Source organism: Suncus etruscus, chromosome 10 (genome assembly GCF_024139225.1).
Source record: "Suncus etruscus isolate mSunEtr1 chromosome 10, mSunEtr1.pri.cur, whole genome shotgun sequence".
NCBI lineage: Eukaryota > Metazoa > Chordata > Mammalia > Eulipotyphla > Soricidae > Suncus > Suncus etruscus.
Genome location: NC_064857.1, coordinates 31,176,499 through 31,201,097, shown reverse-complemented (window position 1 = coordinate 31,201,097; position 24,599 = coordinate 31,176,499). Strand labels below are relative to the sequence as shown.

Below are 24,599 nucleotides of genomic sequence, written 5' to 3'. Positions count from 1 at the left end.
TTCAGTACATTTACCTTTATAAAGGTTAAAACTGAGCTTCTGCAAATAGAATATAATCAACCAGAAATGCACTTAAAACTACAACAAAATTTAATACTTTAGGGATAAACAAAAGGTTTAAAATCTGAAAAAATCATGTTGATAACCAATAAACTTTCCACATCAGATATGGGAAGAAAAAGAAGTTATTAGAAGAGTTTAATGCGGGAAAAACTAGACATATACCAACGAGTCTTTATTAAGAGAATATTTGCAGAAGCTTTTATTCATAATTATCTCAACTTGAAACTAAATATTCATGAAGAGAACAGATGACCAAATCTCACACATAAATATGCCATAATTGATATATGATCTACATGATAAATTCTTATATGTAAAAACACATAAATCATAATTAGTATCTATTATACATGAAATACTTTAGTGAAATAAAGTCAATGCTACTGATAATAGAGTAACTTAATATGTGTAAATATAAAAATCTTTATGTTGAGAAAATATTTCACATGAAAAAGTAGATTTATAATCCCATTCATATGAAGTACATAAAAAGATAAAATTAAATAAGAGGAGAAATTGACTGTTTACAGTCTAAGAAAACTTTTTGGGTGTTAACATTATTATATTTTGGTTGGGAGTCAATTACACACATATATAGGTTTTTAAATTCATCAAATTGTAAAATCAAAAATCTATACATCTTATTATATATACATTTCTTATAAAAATCTAGCAGTTTTTTATATTCTTAGGAAACACAAGATTTAAATAAAACATAATATCAGGACACTAGCTTGAAATTTTCAGTTAGGACACTCAACTCTTTGAGTTTTAAATATCAACCACTATACAATACATGTAATATCAAACAAAACTACTCATCACCTTTATGGAAAAAGACAAAAACAAATCTACCCAACAGAAGAATTTCCAGTTTCTAGTAGTATTTCACAATAGAGCAAAATTCTACTTCCTTACAATCTACCCTAAATCTTGTATCACTTGTTCAGATCCTGTCAAAGTTCTTTACAGAAAATAAAAGTTTGGGGCTACATCTAGCTATTCTCAGGGCTTACTCCTGGCTCTGCACTAAAGAACTACTTAAGGGACTGGTGATAGAACCAGGGGTCAGTTGTGTGCAAAGCCATTACCTGCTGTTCTCTATCTCTGACCTCTATAGTTAAATCTTTAGGAACCATTGTGACTATTTCAACAGAAGATATTCTTTTAAATAAAATTATTGGAATTATTGGCCCAAGGAATAGGAAACTGCACTCAACTCAATAAAAATGTATAATCTGTAGGATAGCCCTATAATCATTTTATACAGAGGATTCATTCCTTTAGAACTCTAGTCATAGCTCTGATCAATTCTTCATCTTATCTGATGGTATTCCTTTATCTTCAACAAATTAACCTTCTCAATAGCATCTGACACAGATAATTATTTGTTGAAAATAAGTTCTTAGCTGGCAACCATGATGCCATATTGGTTTTCTTTTCTCATCATTGGTTTTTCTATCTACGTCTCCTTTGTAAGTTCCCTTTCATCTGCCAGATTTTTCAAGAGAATGGACTGGCACAATAAGCAGCAGGTTGATAAAATAAAATTAATACCAATATTGGCAGGTGAGAAATTGGCATTTAGTGAGGGTCATTAGTAAGAACCAATAGCTTCTATTTTTACAGTTTCATGTTGCACAGTCTCTGACAGAACACCTACATTAATATCTGTTTTGATAATCAAAGAACACAAAGAAGAGTTTCTCTTTCACAACAAAAGATGAAACTTGAAAAACAACATTCAGATTTTCTTTGGCAACTGCTTTCTTAGATGCAGCAGAACCCAAGTAGGCAGGAGGACACTGCCAAACACCTTCCTTAGGCACTACCATATAGAGGAGACCTTATTATTTATTACAGCTCTGAGTATATCAAAGTGTTACTCTAGGCTTTCTGTGTTATTTGGTAAAGTTATTTTGGGAGGAGTTTGGGGTCACTCACTTTTTTCACATCAAATAAATTACAGGTATTACTTTTTTTCCTTGCACCACTTCCACTTAGAAAAGGACCTGGTGGAGTGTTCGAAAATTTGTAAAACACATTGAGGCTATCAGATCTATTTTAATAAATATAATGTACACATACATTTTGAAAACAACTCCACAATCTTTTCCTCCAGGCCCAAAGTATTTGATGTAAATTATTTTACATACTAAAATACTAGACCATTTAACTTTTTTTAGAATGCCAAGAATTGTAGATTGACCACATTAAATATAGTTTTCTTAGGTCAGAGTGATAGTACAATAATTAAGATACATGCTTTGCCCACATGTTATGTTAGACCCCCAGCACCATACACAGTTAGACCAGGACTGCCAGGAGTAATCCTCTGAGCATAGAGCCAGGAGTAAGCCCTGAATACCTCTCTGTGTGGCCCAATTTACCCCCCAAAGAGTCCACATCCTTAGATGAAATAGGAAGGTTCACGTTATGAATATTTTTCAGTAGTGGGTAAAATAATTTTTAGTGTTATAGAAAAAGATTAGCCTAGTATCAAATGCTTCAGAAGGAGTCTATTTTGCCCTTTGCCATCCCAACTCTTTCCTACATCTACCCATACTTCCAGTGCACTATTCTCACTTTGCATTACATTACCATCAGTGTAATGTATTGATTACATTCCTCAACTTGTCTGTTCCTGCCCCGTATATAAAGTGGGGAAAAAACAAACAGACTTATATACAACACCTTTTAAAAGTATATCTCTAAAAGTACATCTTTAGTGTCTTGGGTTATGATATTAATAAAAGACAGGCAGGCCAAATTTACATCGAATCAAATAACAAGAAAGTTAAATATCCTAAATCCTCATAGTAGGCTCTGAAGAAGAAAATCAAACATTGGAAAAGGCAAGGACAGGGAAGTCGCTGAACATTCCAGTATAATCTATGGAAATCTGCCTAAGGAGAAAAGTAAAGCAGCCTTCTAAGAGTATTCAAACATGGTATTCTAGAAATTCCATGGTTGTTGATTGAAAGTAATACAATGGTGCACTTTCTCTCAAACTGCTGAGAACCATGGCATAATAAATACGTGATATACAAAGCGGTAATTATCATTAAAAAGAACTTATTTACTTGTATGTCAAAAGTTATGAATAGCCTAGTGGCATGGAAAAACTAATGAATCTCCAGAGTTTTCTAAACGAATTTTTTTTTGCCTTTGAACTTGTTTATCATTTTTGAAATAAGATAAATATGTGTTTTTTGTTTTGTTTTGTGCTAATAAAGTGCACGGTGTAAATTCACTTACTACCCACAAAAAACTCCAAGAGAGATTGTTATTTCTTTTTTCCAGATGATGCCTAGTAAAGTAAACTGAGGCATTGAACAACATCCAGAGCTTCTATTACCAATATAATTATACTGGTTTTTTTCTTTCGTGAACTATTACACTCTTAAAGGAAAGAAATGTAAGAAACTCATCCCTTCTCTATCAGGGGTCTAAAACATGAAGTCACCAAAAGGCACCCAAAATATGCCTGATGCATGACGTGCAGACTGCAAGCAGGATTCAATACAACCCACACACTGAATTCTGTTCAATTCAGTTTAATCTGTCTTTGAAGCAGCGGCAGAGGCAAAAGAAGCCTTTGTTGGAGCTCAGGACCCCCAAAGACGCCCTGCAACGTTGCACGGTTGTGTGCCTGCAAGAAAAGAGCGGGTCTGCCTTGGCAAAGCCGAGCTGGAGCCAAAGGGGGGCGCACAGAGCGCAGGCGTGGCCTGGACATGGGGCAGTGGCTCCAGGCCACGGGCAAACTTACCTGGTGCGCCAGGAGCGCAGGCACCCGGCCAGGAGGAGCAGTGCCACCGTGATGGCTACGCCCTGCAAGGTGAGAGCTGCCTGCAGCAGCGACTCTAGCGACAAGAGGCCCATGCCAGGGGACTGTGGATCGTCGTCCGGTACCCGAGCTGCTGCAGTGGGCACTTTGTCTTCCAAGCGCCCCTGGAGGCGGTGGCTCTGCAGTTGTGCGGGACTTTTCGGGGTTGCGCTCCCAGTGTCCTGGGAAGGGAGAAGCTGTGCAGCCGAGTACAGTCACCGCTGGCCCTCAAAGCCAAAAGTCTGCAAAGTTCCTGGACTCCCCGCCCCCAGGCCCACCCCCCCACCCACATGCACCGCCCAAATCTGTGACCGCCCCCAACCCTGTCTTTCTGGGATTAAAAACAGCATCCTGGCTCTCCCTTGGGTCAGGGAGAGAAAAGGAAGGGTTTGTTTATTTGGGGGCTGGGGGCTCAGGGTTTCTGGTCAAAGTCTGGAAAAGGGATATATGTTTTGAGTTGGAAGGGAATCATGTGAGTCTTTCTAGCCTAACTGAACTGAATTTGGAGAAGCAGCCTTGCACCTCTGGAGAGGTTTGGGACTTTGACCCTGGAGATCTGGCCCTAGTGATATAAACAGGTCCTAGGAAGCTGAGCCTGGGGCAGGATCCAGACTGCTTCCTGCGCCTTCCTGGTCCTATATGGTGATAGTTTTTTTTTTTTTTTTTTGTTAAGAATCTACTATGCAAATATCCCAGAAGCAGGTACAGAGAAATGGGGCTTTCCCAGGTGTGATAAGCTCTGATGAGGGATAGGATCCAGAAAAATAGCAGAATCAAGCTTCTGTAAATCAACACCATGGGCCCAGATGAAAATAGTAAAAGACTTGTGGGTGATAAAAAATAAAGGAGAAAAAAGCAAAATACCTGGTCCTGAGTAAAGACTATTCACTGAGTTATTTCAAAGATTGTTTACTCTTCAGATAGAACAGTGATTACTTTTTGGCAGTATTTTAGAGAGTATTCATTGAAAGCCAGATGAAATACTTTAGCCTGGATATTTATGTGATGGTGGGAATAATAACAATTACCAGGTTAGCCACAGCTCTTCAGATCACCTGTGTTCTTGCCTTTGTGAAAAATTTATCACTACTATATTATGTTGCATTGTATAACAGCTACAGAAATGGTTTATGTGAGCTTTCTTTTTAGCCTATCCTCAGTTACTGCCTTCCTGAAACACAGGCCTAACGTACTTTACAACTCTTCAGAACTCATTCATGGTTGTTCCTGTGGTAAATTTATGTCTCCTTGCAATGAAATCATTGCCTCCACCCTCACTTCCCAGGACTAGCAAATTCTACAAATACCGAAGGTAGAGCCACTGGCCTTCACAATCAGTCCTTTACATCACTGGTTTTCTTTTTGGGCTTTTTTTTTTTTTGAGATTTTTGTTTTGTTTTGTTTTGGGATTTGGGGCCACACAGTTAATGCTCAGGGGTTACTCCTGGCTATGCGAGTTCAGAAATTACTCTTGGCTTGTGGAACCATATGGAATGTAGGGGGATCGAACCTAGGTTAGCCCGTGCAAAGCAAATGCCCTACTGTCTGCATCACCACTCCAGTTCCCTTTACACCACTGATTATGTTATCTTAAATGCCCTTTTCTCTAAAGACTACAAAACTACCGAGGCCCAAGTCAGCTCTAATGTTTTTTTTTTTTTTTAGGGACTATACCTAATGCTTCATTCATAATTAATCATTCTTGTTTTCATACCTCTATTTCTCATTGCTTTTTTTCCCCCTTCAGAGCCAGAACTATTTCTAACTTTTGTATCCTGCTGTAGAAGGCAATTATGTTTGCATCCATGTCTGCCTCTGAACTCCCATTTTCTCCCCTGAAGTCAAAGCTATGTAGTTAAAAATACTTTGGGGTCTAGAGAGATAGTACAGTTGCTTACCTTGCACATACTGACCTAACATTTGACCTTGGGCACTCCATATGTTTTCCAGCTTAAGTCTGGCAAGCCTGAAGTGTTTCCCAGGTGAGCTCAACCTCCCATCACAAAAAAAGCATTTCACTTTTATCTGACTCTTCCCGCTCCACTACTAAGTTGCTGTTCTTGACCCTAAGGATATGGACAACTGTGCTAACATTAGAATCCTGATATTTATGAGCATCTTTCCTTATACTTCTAGTTCAATATCATTCTATTGCCTCTCTTTTTTTTTTAAAATGTTGGTCCACACAACGTGGTGCTCTAGGCCACTCCTAGCTTAGTTCTCAGTTGGCCAATAAGATCCTGATTTGAACTATGGTCATGGTCACAGCCACATGCTAGGCTAGTGCTATTACTTTTGTAATGCTTCTCCATTCATTTGATGCCTTTCTTTGTCCCTGTTGTAGAGTCAATTTCCCTGGAAATACAAATAAGTAAAGTGAGCCAACGTTATTCTGTCCGCCAAGAGGAAGAAATTTTGTTTATTGTGGCACAAGCGTACAGAATGACTTCCATGTGTACTTTTCTCTAACTATCTCTACTTAGAGTCCACTGATATTCACATGAAGCCTTAACTTCAATGAAATTATTTTCCATTTAATCTCTCAAGTGATATTTCTCTTTGAACTTACTGGTATATATGAAGCAAAAATTCATTGAACTTTTATTATATATAATAATATAATAAATCTGTATTTATTACATACATTATATATTATATCCTATATAAGTATCTATTAGACATTTATGTTCAGCCTATAACAATAGCAAATATTTCCTCTTATTATGGAAATAAAAGGAAAAAAAACTATGATTACCTATTAGACTTTATTAGCAACAACATCATTTTTCCTATGGTATCTGTATAGACATTTTAAGGTACATTTTCAACCACAGCCAAGAATGTATAACTCTTATGTTTCCAATTTCATTGGAGGATATCTTCATTCTAAAAACTAGTCTATTGGAAATGAAATCCATAGACACTTTTTATTCCTCTGTTGCTTTTATAACCTAAAAGCAGCAAAAATTCAATTCCGTTTTACCTCTGGAGAAGTAAAGTGGCTAGAGATATCAGTTTTTCTCCATTTTCTTATAATCTATACTTAGATTAAATTATAGTCTATCATTCCTTGAGGCTTTCTCTATTTATTCTAAAGAATCTTCATGGAAGCTACTAAAATCCAAAAAATAATTATTTCTCCTGCTTTTCAAGAAATATACCCTACTCTCCATCCTGTTGGTATTTAAAAATACTGACACATTGAGCTGAGGCTTCCAAGTCCACTATTTTGTCAGCAGTTTATATTAAGTGCAAATTATGTGCATGGCATTGTACCTGACTTGCTAAAAAACTATAAGAATGAATAAGAAGAATGAATGAACCATGCCTTTTTTTACAAAGAGTTGGGAATATCAGTACTAGAAAAACTGGTTCTAAAAAGGAGAGAGTAAAATAGAAGAATCAACATGAAATTGTGAAGAAATAATGGGGTGTTCACAGCCTCATGGCTTCAATCTTGTGAGTTACTAGTAACTCAATAATGTTTTGGAAGAAGATGTAGATATGTTACAGTTGTAAGAAAATATTTAAAAGTATCACTGTGAAAAATATTAGAGTTGACTTTCACATACTCTTTAAGTCTTTGGGAGTTTTATAAAATTAGGTTTAAGTATTCTAGCTAAAATGCTCAATCAAATTAAAATAAAATACATATTGAGCTTTAAATTATTTAACATCTCAAAAGAAAGGCTGCTGTGTTTTTCTTTTCTTTCCAAAACAATTCATTTTACATACATTTAATTTTCTATCACAGTGTTAGAGTTAATATCATAATCCCCATGCACTTATTATTTTGCCCTATAGGGTTTTCCTTCACTAACCCTTTACTTTATCTGTCCAATCATTCTTTACCTCATTTTACTGGACCCTATTTTTACTTGGAACTGCCCAAGTTCCAAGTAAGGTAACTTATGGCAAGAATCTTGTCTCTGTTCTGTACCTTCGCCTATCTCAGACTATATCTTACTCTAAAGGTAGTCACGGTTTCCATTTGAGAAATGGTCTAAAACACCTTCCCCATAGGTGATTAAATTGTGAGTAGTACATATAGGAATGAAAAAAAGTCTAGAGTCTTTATTTTTATTTTTTCCAAATCTGAGAAAACTTATGCTCCATTGGCATAGAGAATAAGAAATGAATTTATCAAATTCAACCCAGCTAAGATTTTTAGATGTTAATATAATTCTTCTGACCAATTTAAATCTGAAGTGTGTTAGTCTTTTCTTTTTCAGATGGCTATTTTTATTGCAACTGAGAGAAATAACAGAATATACTAAGACCAGAGACTTCAATAGACTTAAAAGACAACTTAATTGGCACAGAATAAACTGCAAGGCAGGATGGTCACAGGCTCTGAAACTGTCTAAAAATTTTTTTAATCAGAAATGTGTCTTCTGATGCTGTTTTTGCAATTTTGAATGTTACACTTATTTTCTCTCTGGTTTTCCCTTCCTTCTATAAAGCCAATTTATAATGTTGACCTAGCACTCAGCCTACACATATAGACATAGCAGGCAAAAATACTTATTAAATAAAATGTGTTGAGTGAAAGAGTGATCCAACAATAGGGAGTATAATTAGATTCAATATTTTTTATAAAGTAAATTTTAGGTAAGACCTGAATATCATTTTGAAGCAGCTTTAAAAAATGGTAGAACAGATGGCTTTGATTATCTCCAAGAGGAGGGAAAAGATTCAAGAGTTTTGTCATTTCTTGTTAATAGTCTTGGCATTACCAATACACACTTGAATTTTGAATACTCTGCTTAGAAATTCACAATCCATACTAAGCCTTTGTTCATTCTCACGATGAAATCTACCTTCCCATGCCAAGATTCTCATTTTTCTTGTCTCTGATTCACTGGCTTTACTAACATTTCATTTTCTGATCAGCCCTGGAAATAGAGTTTTGAGGCCAACAAGCGCTAAGACTCTATGAGCCTAGAACTCTTCCCTCCACTCTTAGCACATCTCCTCTGTTCACTAAAGTTCTACAAACTCAAGCATTTTATTTCTTTTTTTAAAGTTGAGCCAGCCTAATTCTTAATGAACAATAAAGAGCTCTGTTCTGAAATAAAATCTCTTCACAACCACCACTCCCATCAGTTTCTGTTTTTGCCTAATAATTTAAGAGTTTTGAGAACCTGAGAGAGAAACCAATGAAAGACTATTATTAGGCAGGATCTCATTAAGTCAGCATGGGAGAATGACTGAAGGCAGAGGGAGATGTGGATTGGGGTACAGTCTCAACAACAGAATCCGTTAAGACAGAGAGGATATCTATACCTGGATGATCCTTCAGAATTATTTCATGGCAAAGTGAAAGTCTCAGCACCTTTGAAGATTCATATGTTGATGTTATTGACTGTCCTCAAAAAGGGGGTGCTGTTGGGTAAAAGTTGTTCTCTTGAGCTGAAGGAAATTCTTGCTGCTGCTGCTGACATTCCATGCTCCCTAAAGCCTAAGTCCTCCTGTTATCAAAGAATAGGAGTGGACACAAAGAACACAGAGTTCACCGGGTCTTATGTCCACTCTAGTTTCACAGCTATATACTGAGATTAGGTACCACACAAAGAGTGATGGCTCATGTTTTTATTTACCTGAGAATTGATCTCTTCTTTACTAGTAGAATTAGATAGCGTAATACAAGTCTTTCAACTTCTGAGATAACATAGAAATTAGATATTTTAAATTACTCTAATGCTAAAGAAAAAAGCTTTACTCCATTTATAAGTTAAAGTTTTTTTCTAAGTACCATAGGAAGAATGTTTATTAAAGAAAGCCATTTCATAACAGGGAACACATCTCTACTACAGAATGTAACCAATTTTGATGTAAATGGGTATTTTTAGGGAATAAGTTGAAGTTGTATCCTACATTTTAGATAGAAAATACTCTAAAGGCTCAATTCAGACATTAACTCCTATTAGAAACATGTATAGATAGAAACATAAGGTAAGATTTTTTTAGATTAGCCACCCAACCCCTATCCAGGATTTTAAATCACTTGATTCTCAGCTACAGGTGGATAGTCAAAGAGGGTGAGAAACTGTTACCAAAAATAAGTCTAAATACATAAAATTTGTAATTAGAAAACCACTAAAGTATCTTTAAAAAATGCTAAACTTGAAATTGGAAAGGTAGTACAGTATTAATTATGCTTGCCTTGCATGTGGCCAGACTGGTTTCAGTTTTTAGCCTGAATTTGATATTCTGTATGGTCTCCTGAACACCACCAAAAATAATCACTGAGAGCAGAATCAGGAATAACCCCTGAGCACTTCTGGGTGTGACTCCAACCCTCTCCCCAACTCTCCCCCACAAAAAAAAAAAAAACTTTTCCCTAAAGTAGGTTATGTTGCTTCCTTAAGCAAAATGCTTCTAATATAGAAACAGTTTTGAACAACTATTTATACTCAGAAGTTACATTGAATTCCTCACTCTGATACCACATTCTACCCAGAATTCTCATCTCTGTGTCAGACTAGTTGGGACAGCTTTAGACTCTACTATGCTTATCATTTTTTAAGGATTCAAAACATCATAATTTAGGGAATTTATGGGGTGATTGCCCAACTAGTAGAACAAAGATTTCTAATGATTCACAAAAGTAGACAGTTTACACATCAAGCTAGAAAGATAACTAAGAAAACTATACACAAATCCCGTATTAACCAGGAACTTCATGACATTTGTGTCCAAGGCAAGTCATGTTTGACCATACACAACTGCTATTTATAAGGCATGGTTCTGTATCTTTACTTATTTCTGTAAAATGCTCACACACAGTAGGAACTGAAGTCATTGCAGCAGGTTTGTGCAGTCACGTTGCACACACAGTGTGCCATGCAAAAATCCCTTCAAATTCTATATTATCTCAGTCCCCTTTAATCACGTTGCAACAGGAAGTTCGCTTCTCTTCTCTCTGACAAAACCTAGCCCCTCTGATCTGTTTTTCCGATAGATATTCCTCTTTTTATATAAAATACCTCTTGTCCTTGTAATGCAGAGTAATTGAATTTACATCTAGTATTTTAGGAAAGCACTAATCTGTTATTTCAAAAAGCTGTGTAAATTTTTCATCTCAACAATGAAAGCAATATTTTAAAACTATAATAATCAACATTGATTAAAAGTAAAATTAATCATGTTGTCATTTAGGAATACAAATAAATATTAGGGAAGTTAGGGAGAAATTATAGTATTGCTTCTCTCCTTTTCTTAAATATATTAGTCTGATGATGATTTGGTTAGAGTAAGAACTGACAAATGTCAACTTGAGTCTATCCTGTATCTATTGGAATCTCAAAGTCCCATTTATAGTCATATTATATTTTTCTCCACTTACTGCCACCCCCCATTTAAACAGGTTAAATTTCTGGTTTAAAACAGTAAGACTAATTCATAGGTATTTTGATTATCACCTGCATGTGCGTGTTCTGAAAAATTCAAAATCCTTTTTCTTGTCCCCTACTCCTTGTTTTCTCTTCTTCTTTTATCTTTAATAACTTCCAATTATATGAAAATCCATATCTTATTACTTTCTCTTTTTTCCAGTCTGAGCAAAACTATTGTTTTCTAGCATTTATACAATTCCTATGCTAAAGCAAACACAATGCATTACTTTCAAGAGTTTCTAGTTTTCCCAGTTCTAACCACATCAAAACATGGTTCTCTTGGGGCCAGAGATATGGCATGGAGGTAGAGCATTTGCCTTGCATACTGAAGGACGGTGGTTTAAATCCCGGCATCTCATATGATCCCCCGAGCATGCCAGGAGCGATTTCTGAGCATAGAGCCAGGAGTAACCCCTGAGCACTGCCAGGTGTGAACCAAAAACCAAAAAAAGCAAAACAAAGCAAAAAACAAAACAAAACAAAAAAGCATGGTTCTCTAAGCATGTCTCTGTGCAGGCATGGAGGTCCCTTGTCACTTCACGGGTAGCCCAAGTAATCAGCTGGTGCTACAAAGCCCAAGCACTTTTGTATTCTCAAGATCTTATTGATCTACTGTCCGTCACAGGAAAGATACCCTCAGACCTGCTGAGCTTGGCTTGGGATAGCCTCTCCCCTTTAAAAATAAAAACTACACAGGAAAAAAAATGCAATTAAGTACACAGAAATCAAATCATATATTTGGATTCTACTTGCTTTCCCAACACATTTATACTTTTATAATTTTGGGCAGCCATTTCCACAATCCAAATCCTTATGTCATGTCTGTACCAGTGACCAATGCCATAGATTTATCTAACTCTCTAAAGAGAGGCACAACTAGCAGGAAAAGAATTCATAGGCATACCAGCCTCATAACTGGGCCTCTATGTAGGACTCCCAGAAACCACTTCTCTCCTCAGATGAGTTCATTAGTCCAACTCCACAGATCTCCAAAGTCCTGGATCTTCATAATTTTAATACTGATTTCCAGCTGGAATGCACCAAATTAGATATAAAATTTTCATGATGCTACTACATAAGCTCAAAAAAAAAAAAAAAGCAACTGAATGTTCAACCAGCAACATACAACTTAGTAGATCTTTAGGTAATTAAATAAGATCCCATTCGAGATATGACAATTTTAACAAATTCTATTTCAATAAAGTTTTTATTTGATAATTTTATTACCATTTAGTTGTACCAAGCAATATTAAAAAGTTACTCATACCTGCTAGAGGAAACGGATGACAAGGATGGAGAGAATGTTACATTAGTGTTGGGATTGGTGTTGGAATAATTAATACCATAAATACTTATTAGGAACAAATATCCAACATAAAGAAATTTAATTAAACAAAAACAGAAATTAAGAAAATGTAGTAATAACTAAATGTTTAATAAGTGCTAATAAACAAAGTAAAAAATGTTTATTTATAGTTTTTCTATACAATGTTTTCATAAGCTTGACCAAGTTTAAGACTCAGTGCATGGAAATGGAATCACTAAATATCCATCTGAATATTAGTGCTAGTTCCTACTATATAAATTTGTCTAAATAGTTGATATAATACATATATAAACATATATACAAAGATCTCTTGGATTATTTATTTTTTTAAATATTATTTCAAATAATAGATCAATAGTCTTATAACATTTTATCTTTAAATTGAGCAAAACATCATGAATACAGAATTAACTCAAGAGGAATAAAGTATAGGTTTCGTTGGTTAGCTCTTCAACATGAAATGAAAAATCAGATGTCTAAAGGTAGTTTATTTTACTGAACTTTGCTTTATTTTCCATAAAAAGTGGTGTGAAATAGAAGGTTTGAAGACTTTGCAATAGTCTCATGCCAAGAATAAAACAAGAATAAATAGCAACAATCTCTCAGTAAGGCACAATTTTAGAAAAACAAAACTTACTTGCATCTACAAGGGCCTCATTTTGACAGTTTCTTTTGTTTACTGTAAGAATTTATAATCTGGAGAGATAATGGAATGATTTTAAGAGTCTTCTTGGACTTCATGGGGACACATTATGTCCATCCAACTTATTTGGACGGTCAAAATACTGTCAAAGACATGAATGTTTTATGAATAATCATATCTTTTTTAACTTCTATCTATACCTCTGGCATCACTTTCATTGGTTTGCTTTTAGAACTTCAAACAGAAATTTAGTAAAGGAGGATTATTAAAGAAAAAAATAACAATTTTGGCTAATAATTATGTAACATATTAATGGCACAAAATAGCATCATTATGTGTCTCAAGGTTTCATATTAAAAAATGAATAGAGTGTTTCCTATTTATCAAGCATCAACCTAGGTGACCAAAATGTAAAGAAAGTAATAGAATTATTCACAAAACTCACAAAACTCCAGGGAGCTGGAGTCATTGTTTGTTTTCCTGTCACATCTCAGTAACTCTCACTCGTGTGCTTTATGTAACTATAATCACCTGAGTGTCTTCTTACCTCTCTGGTTGCTTCTTAGTTTCCTGCCAGTTTTTCTTCTACCCGTGCTCTTTATTTTGTGCTACCAGCTTTAGCTTATAAAGATATCTGTGCTTAATGTTTTTTTCACCTTTGAGGGAGCACGAGAAGGGAGTGATTCCCTAGTGGTGTTTAGGAGCAGACATAGGAGGCTTTGTGCAGCCTTAATGCTTTGGTGTCCAGCCAGTCACTACTGAGTGCCACTAGGGATACTCTGGCATTACTTGGGGGAGCAATGTGATAAGGACCCTCTATTCAAATCAGTCATGCAGTCTACTCCTTTGAAATATCTCTGTGTCCCTGAGAACTGGTAAGCTTCAGAAAAAGGTTTAGTAGGTAAGTCTTACAAACTATATCTTTATAATAGCTCCTGGATGTGTACCTATAGACTTCTTTAAGAGGTCGATTCATACTATAGCATGAGGTAGCCCATGTGTTGTTTAACAAACATCTTAGCCTTGACATGTTTTAGTTTTTAATCATCCCACTACAATCAGTCAAATTCTCATATTCTAATCTGAGGAGTTAGCTTTCAAATTGAATAAATTCTCCTTAGCATGTAACTTAACCCTGCATACTTTTCAATCTTTAGAGACCTAACATTGGTCCAAGATATTCTTAGCTCTCTCACGCATCTGGACTCCTTATAACTTCCAAATTTGATTTGCTTCATTCATATATTTATTTTCTACATCACACCCATAACACTTTTTAAAATACGAATGCCATTATATTTTTTAATTCCTTCATTGACAAAATTATTTTCATTGACAAAATTACACTTCTCAATTACTTGGCCTTTGCTCATCTCTTTCCCTGCAACAATAAATGCCATTTTGTTCTATGAATGAGCATGGTTATCTTTCAGTCTTCACACATCATTTCCCTTATATCTTTAATACAATATCCTTTCTCCTTGGACTAATGATAGAATAAATCTCTTAAACTGAGCATCATCTTTGGACAAACTTTATTTAGAAAAATTTCTAAACTAGACTAGAATCGTGTGTAACTTGTTCTTTATCCACTTACCATATTGGTTTTAATTTAGATAGCACTAATGTCATTGTTGGACACACACACACACACACACACACACACACACTTGAAGAACCACATGTGGTGTCAGAGATCAGACCAAATCAGCTGCATGCAAGGCAATATTTTACCTTCTGTATTTTATCTCTGGCCACTAGTTATGAATCTTAAAATTAAAATACTAATGAAAGTTTCCTCCACAAGAATGTCAGTTTCTGAAAGTAAGAATTTTGCATGCCCAGTTCAATAATATATCTTCACACTGTTTTTTTTTTTGGGGGGGGGCCACACCTGTTTGATGCTCAGGGGTTACTCCTGGCTAAGCACTCAGAAATTACCCCTGCCTTGGGGGGACCATGTGGGATGCCAGGGGATTAAACCGCGGTCCTTCCTTGGCTAGCGCTTGCAAGACAGACACCTTACCTCTAGCGCCACCTCACCAGCCCCTTTACACTGGTTTTTTAATAAAGTTGGCACTAACAAACTTGTGTAGAAAGATAACTAAAATTATTCAGTATTTATTAATTGCATTTAATATAAATAGTTATAATAATATTCTAAATTCCTTTATGTGTATTTTCTCTTGAGGAGAGACTTAGGCCATATCCACTGGTGTACCCACTGATACTCTGTGTTAGGAGTGACTCCTAGCTGTGCTTAGGGATGAAAGGTGGGTCTTATGCTGTCTTATGGGGTCTTATTAATCAGTATTGGTCATATGCAAGGGAATATAGTATCACTCTCATGTTTATTTTTATTTAACTTCACATTAATATTCTGATTACTTTTTATATTCTATTTTACATATGAAAAATATATAGAAAATTAACAAATTATAAATGAATGTTTACCTCTGCAACAATGACCATTTTGCTTAGAGCTCATTGGTCAAGCATGTAAAACTCTTAAATAAAGGGCCTTTTATTTATAAGGATACTCTTCTTAGCTTGCTCTTTGAAAAGCATTCACATGAAGCAAAGATGTTTATATTTTCTGGCCTTTTTGAGGAATTGTATTATCCCTATAGGTATTATCTCTAGACCTTTTTTCAACAGTTTTCCAATCATTTTTCCCTAGATAGTTGACCAAAATGCTCAACAGTTACCAATGAATTAGTGAGATCTATTTCTGCCCAAGTTTTTCAGGTCATACAAATTACTAGGTACATTGCTAATGTTCTGACCATTTGGATATTTTTTCCCTTTTAAGTTGTCAAATCACAGATGATAGTTGCAGATTAAGAAAGGAAGTAACAGATTAGAACAATAGTACAGTGGGTAGGGTGCTTTCCTTGCACGCAGTCAACCTGCATCCTAAATGATTCCCCAAGTAGTCCAGGAGTGATCCGTGAGCAGAATCAGCAGTAAGTTCTGCACATTGCTGGCTGAGTTGGGCCCCAAACAACAACAAAATTTTAAATGAGAGAGGAGGAAACATAACTGAGACTTAAAAAATCCGAGACAAAGTTTATAAAAATTATTTGTGTTTCTATGATTTAGCTGAGTCTGATATACTAATTCCACTTAATGATGAAATTGCTGCTCTATAGCACACAACTTTATAGCATGATGACTCAGTTCCGGTTCACTGTGGGCAGTGCAGATTGTGTGACTATTTGGTAAAACATTGTGCTTTTATAATTATCCAGAGGCAAGTCAAATGTTTATCAAAAGGAAAATAGTTGTATGCAAAGAAGCCTTCAGGTGAAGATGGGAGGATTCTTCTAATTGATTAGTATATTTATTTTGATTCTGCTCATTTTAAGTTACTCATTATTGATTTACTTTCACCAATAAATATAAGCCTACTGATTGTCTATTTTCTATTGTGTAAGTTTTGATAGATGTGATTTATATGAATGGTCCATTTCACTTGGCAAATTTATGGGTATGGAGATATACACAACGTTCTTTCATTATTCTGTTAATTTTGATTGGATATATAGTGTGGCACCATTTTCATTTTAGACTTTAGAAAGCCTATTGGGAAACCTGTAGTTTATTTTTAAAAGAGTTAGTTATTAATTATTAATTTTTCTCTATTTTATGTTTAACGTATCAATTTATTTTTACTATAAACTTTTCTATTTTTTGCCTATTTTGGGGACTAATCTTTTCCTAGTTTTCTGAAATGAAAGCTCAGATGGTTAATTTTATACCTTTTATATTATAATATATGCACTTAATGTTATAATTTTTCTTCAACATTGGTTTCACTAACACTTCATCCTAAAATTTTGATCAATGCATTATCATTTAGTTCAAATAATTTTCATTTACTTTTCTATTGAGATTTATCTGGCAGTGTGCTTATTGAAAGGTATGGCTTATTAAATAAGCATTTAAAATGAAAATTTAAATGACTGGTGATGGGGGTGTTCTGTTTATAACTGAAACCCAACTACAAACATACTTGTAATTATGGTGCTTAAAGATTTATATTAAAAAATTAACATACTTATCCTTTCCTCAACCCCCCCCTTCACTTTATTGTTGTTTATGTTGCTGGCAAAAAATTGGGTTCACAGACATGTTTTCCTTAAATATTTCATGACTACAGAGTTTTTGAAAAACTTTCATGAACGCTCAGGGAAACAATTTGGGCATTATTGATATATATGTGAATCCTCATCAGTTCCAGTTGCTATAACGAATGTTCATGTTTGCAAGGCTTACATACAATTGAAATGTCTTTCCCACAGAGCTTCATGATGAAGATTCATTAGATTGCCTCATCTACACATACTAATGTGACCCTTCTTTTGAAATTCAGGCTGCCAAATTATTGAAGATTTTAATGGATAAGTAGAAAAACAGCACTCTGGTTTCTTTTCATAAGAGTTCAAATACTATCTATAAGAGATCCACTTTTAAGACAAGATTACCTCTGAAAGGCCTATCTCATCACTTCCTAATTCCATCTAATAGGGTATTATATTTTTATATGTGAAATTGGGAAGAGATATATTTAGTCAGTAACAGTGCTCAAAGATAATGTTTTAAAGTATAAACAGCTATAATTTTAATTAGTTGGTTGTGAAGAAATACTTTACATAAATAGTTCTAAGAGTCACATGTGCTAATAAGAATTATGTAAAATGTTACTCATTAATGAAAATTGGCAGAAATAATGTTATAGTTAATTATTTATGTAAAAATATATTAAGTAATAGAAATTATTAGTCATTTATAATTTTATATTTTAATGTTTTGCCTTTTAACACAGAGTTTCATCTTAACACTCAATTTATTGCTGTGATATTATTATCAGTGTTTGTTAAAACTTAGATTTAAGATGCAAACCATTCATTAAGTCTTATTAATAAGAGACAATAAATATTTTTAGAATATTTGACGTACTTAGCAGGTAGGGTACTTGCCTTATATAGTTGACCTGAGTTTGATATCTGGCACCTCATACTTTTTCCTGAGCCCACAAGTAGTAATGTCTGGGCATAGAGTCAGGAGTAATCCCTGAATACCACTGGATGTAGCCCAAAATTCTAAAAATAAAATTAAAAAAACTGGAAGTTTGATTGATTTATTTACCCCAAATAATTGTGTTTTGATTGAAAGCAAAAGGAACCATAATTTAAGCAGGTAAATATCATGTGATTTGTACAATATAGGGTGGTTTTCCAAAATAAAAGACAGGAATCTAGGGTGACTCACAGTTATGGAAGTTAGAGAACCCTCTTTGAAAATGACATATCGGATCATCCAGGAATCAATACTGTGTACCTATGGATCTTTATTAAAATTTCAACATGCTTAGATATAAATACTTGAACATAGCTTGGGTTTTGTTTTCAACTCTGGGTGAAATTTGTGTGTTCATAAATGTCTACCACAAACATAACAAAGAAAATTTCTTTAAGTTTAAAATAAAAGGTAGGGTAGAAAAGAGAAATTTCTACTGGAAGTAAGTAAAAAATTGCATCAAGGTTAGAAAATGCCAACCCCATTTTTATCCATAAACCCAATTCCATATTTAATTTATATTTTGTACAAAAGTTGTCTATTTGTTTTATTAATTTAAATGTTGAAACTGACTTAGCACCTACAATGATTATGCTCTCTTTTCTTCTTTTTCTCCTCTTCTGTTAGTTCTATCTCTTTCTTTGATCTATTTCATATCTTACCATATTCTACAGCTTACCTTGAAAATATTCTTTGTCACCTCTTTATAAAATATATTTAAAAATCAATGCTGTAGGTCAGGTGTGATAGTACAGCTGGGAGGATACTTGTCTTGCATACATCAGATCTGGAGTGATTTCTGAGTGAAAAACCAGGTGTATCCCACCCCCCCCAGAACTGCTAGATGTAACCCCCTCAAAAAAAAACAACAACAATGTTTTACGTTAGTGGAATTGAATTGCTCAAAGGACTATAATAAATGCTTTGCCTCCTGGTTCCCTAGCATCAATCCCTACCACTATACAGTTCCCCAAGCATTGCCAGGAATGAACATGAATAGCCACCAAGAAAAGCCTTTTCTACATTTCTACATATGCTCCTTGAATGTTATTACTACGTAGCACATCTCTGAAAGAAACAAGTCAATAACTAACCAGGTCCTGAAATTAGTGGCTTATTAATGTGCTGAAATAAAAAATATTTCATGGAAACCATAGAATATTTAAAATAAGGAATAGAGATACAAGAAAATTAATGCAATAGGAAAAATAAGCCACTGATTTATTTTTTTGTACTCTCTAGTCATACACTGTTTCTGACCTAGGTGTGATTTAAAAATCTCCTATATTAATATTAATTTCAGTCATTCTAATTAGAAAGATAATTAACAAAAGAGGTTCTTTAGCAAGAAACCTTTGTACTCATATTTTATTTTCAATGTCTGTGAAAAATGGCAAATTTTCTATATTGAACAGGTCTTATTAAATTCCTCAGTGTGAAGCTCATATTTAAAACCATTGTTTTCTAGGTTCATGGCATCTTAATATGCATGGCATGTCTCTCCTGAGTGGCGGCCAAATTTCCCCGAGGCTGGACTTTTAACTACCCGTGGCAAGCCTGCTCAGATTTGCAGTCACATGGGCATCTGGTCAAGCCTAAGTTTCAAATATTCTAGAAGCTATTTGTCCCTTGGTAGTAAACCATTTTCTACACTGTGCATCAGTATCAGGTATCCTTGTCAGAGAATGCCACTTCTGACTTTCCCCAAGAGGCAATCCTTTTCAGATAAACTCCAACTCATTTAAAACTTTCATTTTTATTTTTAGATTTTTTTACTGATGTAAAAATAAGTATTTGAGCTGCCTATTATGTTTAATACTTTCTTACAACTAAAATATGTAAATCTTTGCAGTCCTCTTCTTTTAAAACAATATTTTTGAAAATATATATTATACAATGAATTGAATGGTTTACAATTATGCTTCCTCAATACAACACACACACAGACACACACACATACCTTCCACATACACACACACATATATATATATACATATACATATATATATACATATATATATCTTGTGATTGTACTTAAACTAGACTTTTCCAAATGCACTATAAGAATTTTGTGGAAAAATATCAATCTCTGGGCCCGGAGAGATTGCACAGCGGCATTTGCCTTGCAAGCAGCCGATCCAGGACCAAAGGTGGTTGGTTCGAATCCCGGTGTCCCATATGGTCCCCGTGCCTGCCAGGAGCTATTTCTGAGCAGACAGCCAGGAGTAACCCCTGAGCATCGCCGGGTGTGACTCCAAAACCAAATATATATATCAATCTCTGTTTACAGATGATATGATTAGGAATTTGAGTGATAGTAAAATGGGTTGGTGTTTGCCTTGAAAGAGGTGACCTGGGTTTGATCCCAGGCATCCCATATGGTCCCTGGAGCCTACCAGGAGTAAAGAAAAAAGAAGAAGATATGATTAATGAAATCAAGCATCTTCACATTAAAACTTCCTTACTTACAAATATTAGCATCTCACTATCCACAACATAGAAAACTTTCAAGTTCTTGCTAAAGTCTATGTTTCTTTGAAAATTAAATGACTAAAGTATCAATTAATATTCCCTAAGTAAAACTAACCTCTCCCTACAACTCTCGTTCCCATAGAAGCATGGGAAAACTACAGACTTAGGATATAAATAACTGCTATGTCATAATGACAAAATAGTATTTGTAAGTTTTATCTTACAAAAAGATCTTGAAATGCCAAATGATTGATTATAGGAGAAATGAAGTGTGAGGTATAAAATATGCCAAAGAAATTTCTTTTAATTTTTTAAACCCAAACTCTTTGGTAAACTCCTTATAAAACAATAATTATTTTTATAATTTACTTTATTTAAAGACCATTACATATATTTTTATTACTTAGTTGCTCATAATTCATTTGTTCCAAGACCAGTACCACCACCAATGAAAACTTTCCTCCACCATTGTTCCTGAATTTTACCCATTCCCAAGCCTACTCCTTCAGCAGGCATAAACTGATGCACTTTATATTGCTTGTTTAAGAAATGAAAATGAAATTATTAAAAAGTACAATAATAAGAATATTTTTGAAAATTAATGATTCTCACAATGTGATCCTTAAGTCATTGTCAATAGGTTGGCTAAGTGATTAGTTTCTACTTGATTTTCTGTTTGTTTGGGTGTTTTCTCGGAAAATTAGATGACATTAAAAACATGTTAGTGTCTAAATTGGCATATTACTACTGTGTTTGCACTATTGATAAAAAATAATAGGAGCAGTGTGCCTTCCACCCGGCCACCTCCCCACATAGGTGCCAAACCCCCACGTTCTGCAGCAGCCCCACGCCAGACCCCAAGGACCCCCCGACCTGACTCCAGGCAGGGGAGTGCACCTGCCACCTAGCCATGTCCCCATGTGGGCTCTGCAGCAGCCCCACACCTGAATTCAGGGTCCCCTGACCCAACTGCAGGCAGGGCGAGTGTGCCACCCAGCCACCTCCCCACATGGGCACCCAGAGAACCCTGCGCCTGCCCCACTCTGTGCCGCTGGGAAGGACTAGACTCTAGTCCTCAAACTTTTTAAACAGGGGGCCAGTTCATTGTCCTTCAGACCATTGGAGGGTCTGACTATAGTAAAAACAAAACTTATGAACGAATTCTTTTTTTTTTTTTAATTTTTATTTTTTTATTTAAACACCTTGATTACATACATGATTGTTTTTGGGTTTCAGTCATGTAAAGAACACCACCCATCACCAGTGCAACATTCCCATCACCAATGTCCAAGTCTCCCTCCTACCCACCCAACCCCCGCCTGTACTCTAAACAGGCTCTCCATTTCCCTCATACATTCTCATTATAAGGAAAATTCAAAATGTAGTTATTTCTCTAACTAAACTCATCACTCTTTGTGGTGAGCTTCCTATGGTGAGCTGGAACATCCAGCTCTTTTCACTTTTGTGTCTGGAAATTATTATTGCAAGAATGTCTTTCATTTCTCTTAAAACCCATAGATGAGTGAGACCATTCTGCGTTTTTCTCTCTCTCTCTGACTTATTTCACTCAGCATAATAGATTCCGTATACATCCATGTATAGGAAAATTTCATGACTTCATCTCTCCTGACAGCTGCATAATATTCCATTGTGTATATGTACCACAGTTTCTTTAGCCATTCATCTGTTGAAGGGCATCTTGGTTGTTTCCAGAGTCTTGCTATGGTAAATAGTGCTGCAATGAATATATGTGTAAGAAAGGGGTTTTTGTACTGTATTTTTGTGTTCCTAGGGTATATTCCTAGGAGTGGTATAGCTGGATCATATGGGAGCTCGATTTCTAGTTTTTGAAGGAATCTCCATATCGCTTTCCATAAAGGTTGAACTAGACGGCATTCCCACCAGCAGTGGATAAGAGTTCCTTTCTCTCCACATCCCTGCCAACACTGTTTGTTCTCATTCTTTGTGATGTGTGCCATTCTCTGTGGTGTGAGGTGGTATCTCATCATTGTTTTGATTTGCATCTCCCTGATGATTAGTGATGTGGAGCATTTTTTCATGTGTCTTTTGGCCATTTGTATTTCTTCTTTGTCAAAGTGTCTGTTCATTTCTTCTCCCCATTTTTTGATGGGATTAGATGTTTTTTTCTTGTAAAGTTCTGTCAGTGCCTTGTATATTTTGGAGATTAGCCCCTTATCTGATGGGTATTGGGTGAATAGTTTCTCCCACTCAGTGGGTGGCTCTTGTATCCTGGGCACTATTTCCTTTGAGGTGCAGAAACTTCTCAGCTTAATATATTCCCATCTGTTAATCTCTGCTTTCACTTGCTTGGAGAGTGCAGTTTCCTCCTTGAAGATGCCTGTAATGTCCTGGAGTGTCTTGCCTATGTGCTGTTCTATATATCTTATGGTTTTGGGGCTGATATCGAGGTCTTTAATCCATTTGGATTTCACCTTCGTGCATGATGATAGCTGGGGGTCTACGTTCAATTTTTTGCAAGCGGCTATCCAATTGTGCCAACACCACTTGTTGAAGAGGCTTTCCCTGCTCCATTTAGGGTTTCCTGCTCCTTTATCGAAAATTAGGTGGTTGTATGTCTGGGGAACATTTTCTGAGTATTCAAGTCTATTCCACTGGTCTGAGGGCCTGTCCTTATTCCAATACCATGCTGTTTTGATAACTATTGCTTTGTAGTACAGTTTAAAGTTGGGGAAAGTAATTCCTCCCATATTCTTTTTCCCAATGATTGCTTTAGCTATTCGAGGGTGTTTATTGTTCCAAATGAATTTCAAAAGTGCCTGATCCACTTCTTTGAAGAATGTCATGGGTATCTTTAGAGGGATAGCATTAAATCTGTATAATGCCTTGGGGAGTATTGCCATTTTGATGATGTTAATCCTGCCAATCCACGAGCAGGGTATGCGTTTCCATTTCCGCGTGTCCTCTCTTATTTCTTGGAGCAGAGTTTTATAGTTTTCTTTGTATAGGTCCTTCACATTTTTAGTCAAGTTGATTCCAAGATATTTGAGTTTGTGTGGCACTATTGTGAATGGGATTGTTTTCTTAATGTCCATTTCTTCCTTATTGCTATTGGTGTATAGAAAGGCCATTGATTTTTGTGTGTTAATTTTGTAGCCTGCCACCTTGCTATATGAGTCTATTGTTTCTAGAAGCTTTTTGGTGGAGTCTTTAGGGTTTTCTAAGTAGAGTATCATGTCATCTGCAAACAGTGAGAGCTTGACTTCTTCCTTTCCTATCTGAATTCCCCTGATATCTTTTTCTTGCCTAATCGCTATAGCAAGTACTTCCAGTGCTATGTTGAATAGGAGTGGTGAGAGAGGACAGCCTTGTCTTGTACCAGAATTTAGAGGGAAGGCTTTTAGTTTTTCTCCGTTGAGGATAATATTTGCCATTGGCTTGTGGTAGATGGCTTCAACTAGATTGAGAAAGGTTCCTTCCATTCCCATCTTGCTGAGAGTTTTGATCAAGAATGGGTGTTGGACCTTATCAAATGCTTTCTCTGCATCTATTGATATGATCATGTGGTTTTTATTTTTCTTGTTATTGATGTTGTGTATGATGTTGATGGATTTACGGATGTTAAACCAGCCTTGCATTCCTGGGATGAAACCTACTTGATCGTAGTGGATGATCTTCTTAATAAGGCATTGAATCCTATTTGCCAGGATTTTGTTGAAGATCTTTGCATCGGCATTCATCAGCGATATTGGTCTGTAATTTTCTTTTTTTGTAGCATCTCTGTCTGGTTTAGGTATCAAGGTGATGTTG

The 24,599-nt window shown here is 35.4% G+C and overlaps 1 protein-coding gene across 1 annotated transcript in view; it reads right to left on the bottom strand.

Annotated features, from left to right (window-relative positions):
* The window catches only part of LOC126020116 (cytochrome P450 7B1), a 235,838-nt gene extending 214,017 nt beyond the window's left edge, over positions 1 to 21,821 (bottom strand). The window contains exons 1-2 of the mRNA XM_049781592.1: positions 21,642 to 21,821; positions 3,833 to 4,071 (exon numbers count right to left, since the gene is read on the bottom strand). Coding sequence (XP_049637549.1) covers positions 3,833 to 4,071; positions 21,642 to 21,821 — 419 coding nt within the window. The remainder of the gene's footprint in view (positions 1 to 3,832; positions 4,072 to 21,641) is intronic.
* Positions 21,822 to 24,599: the final 2,778 nt, after the last annotated feature.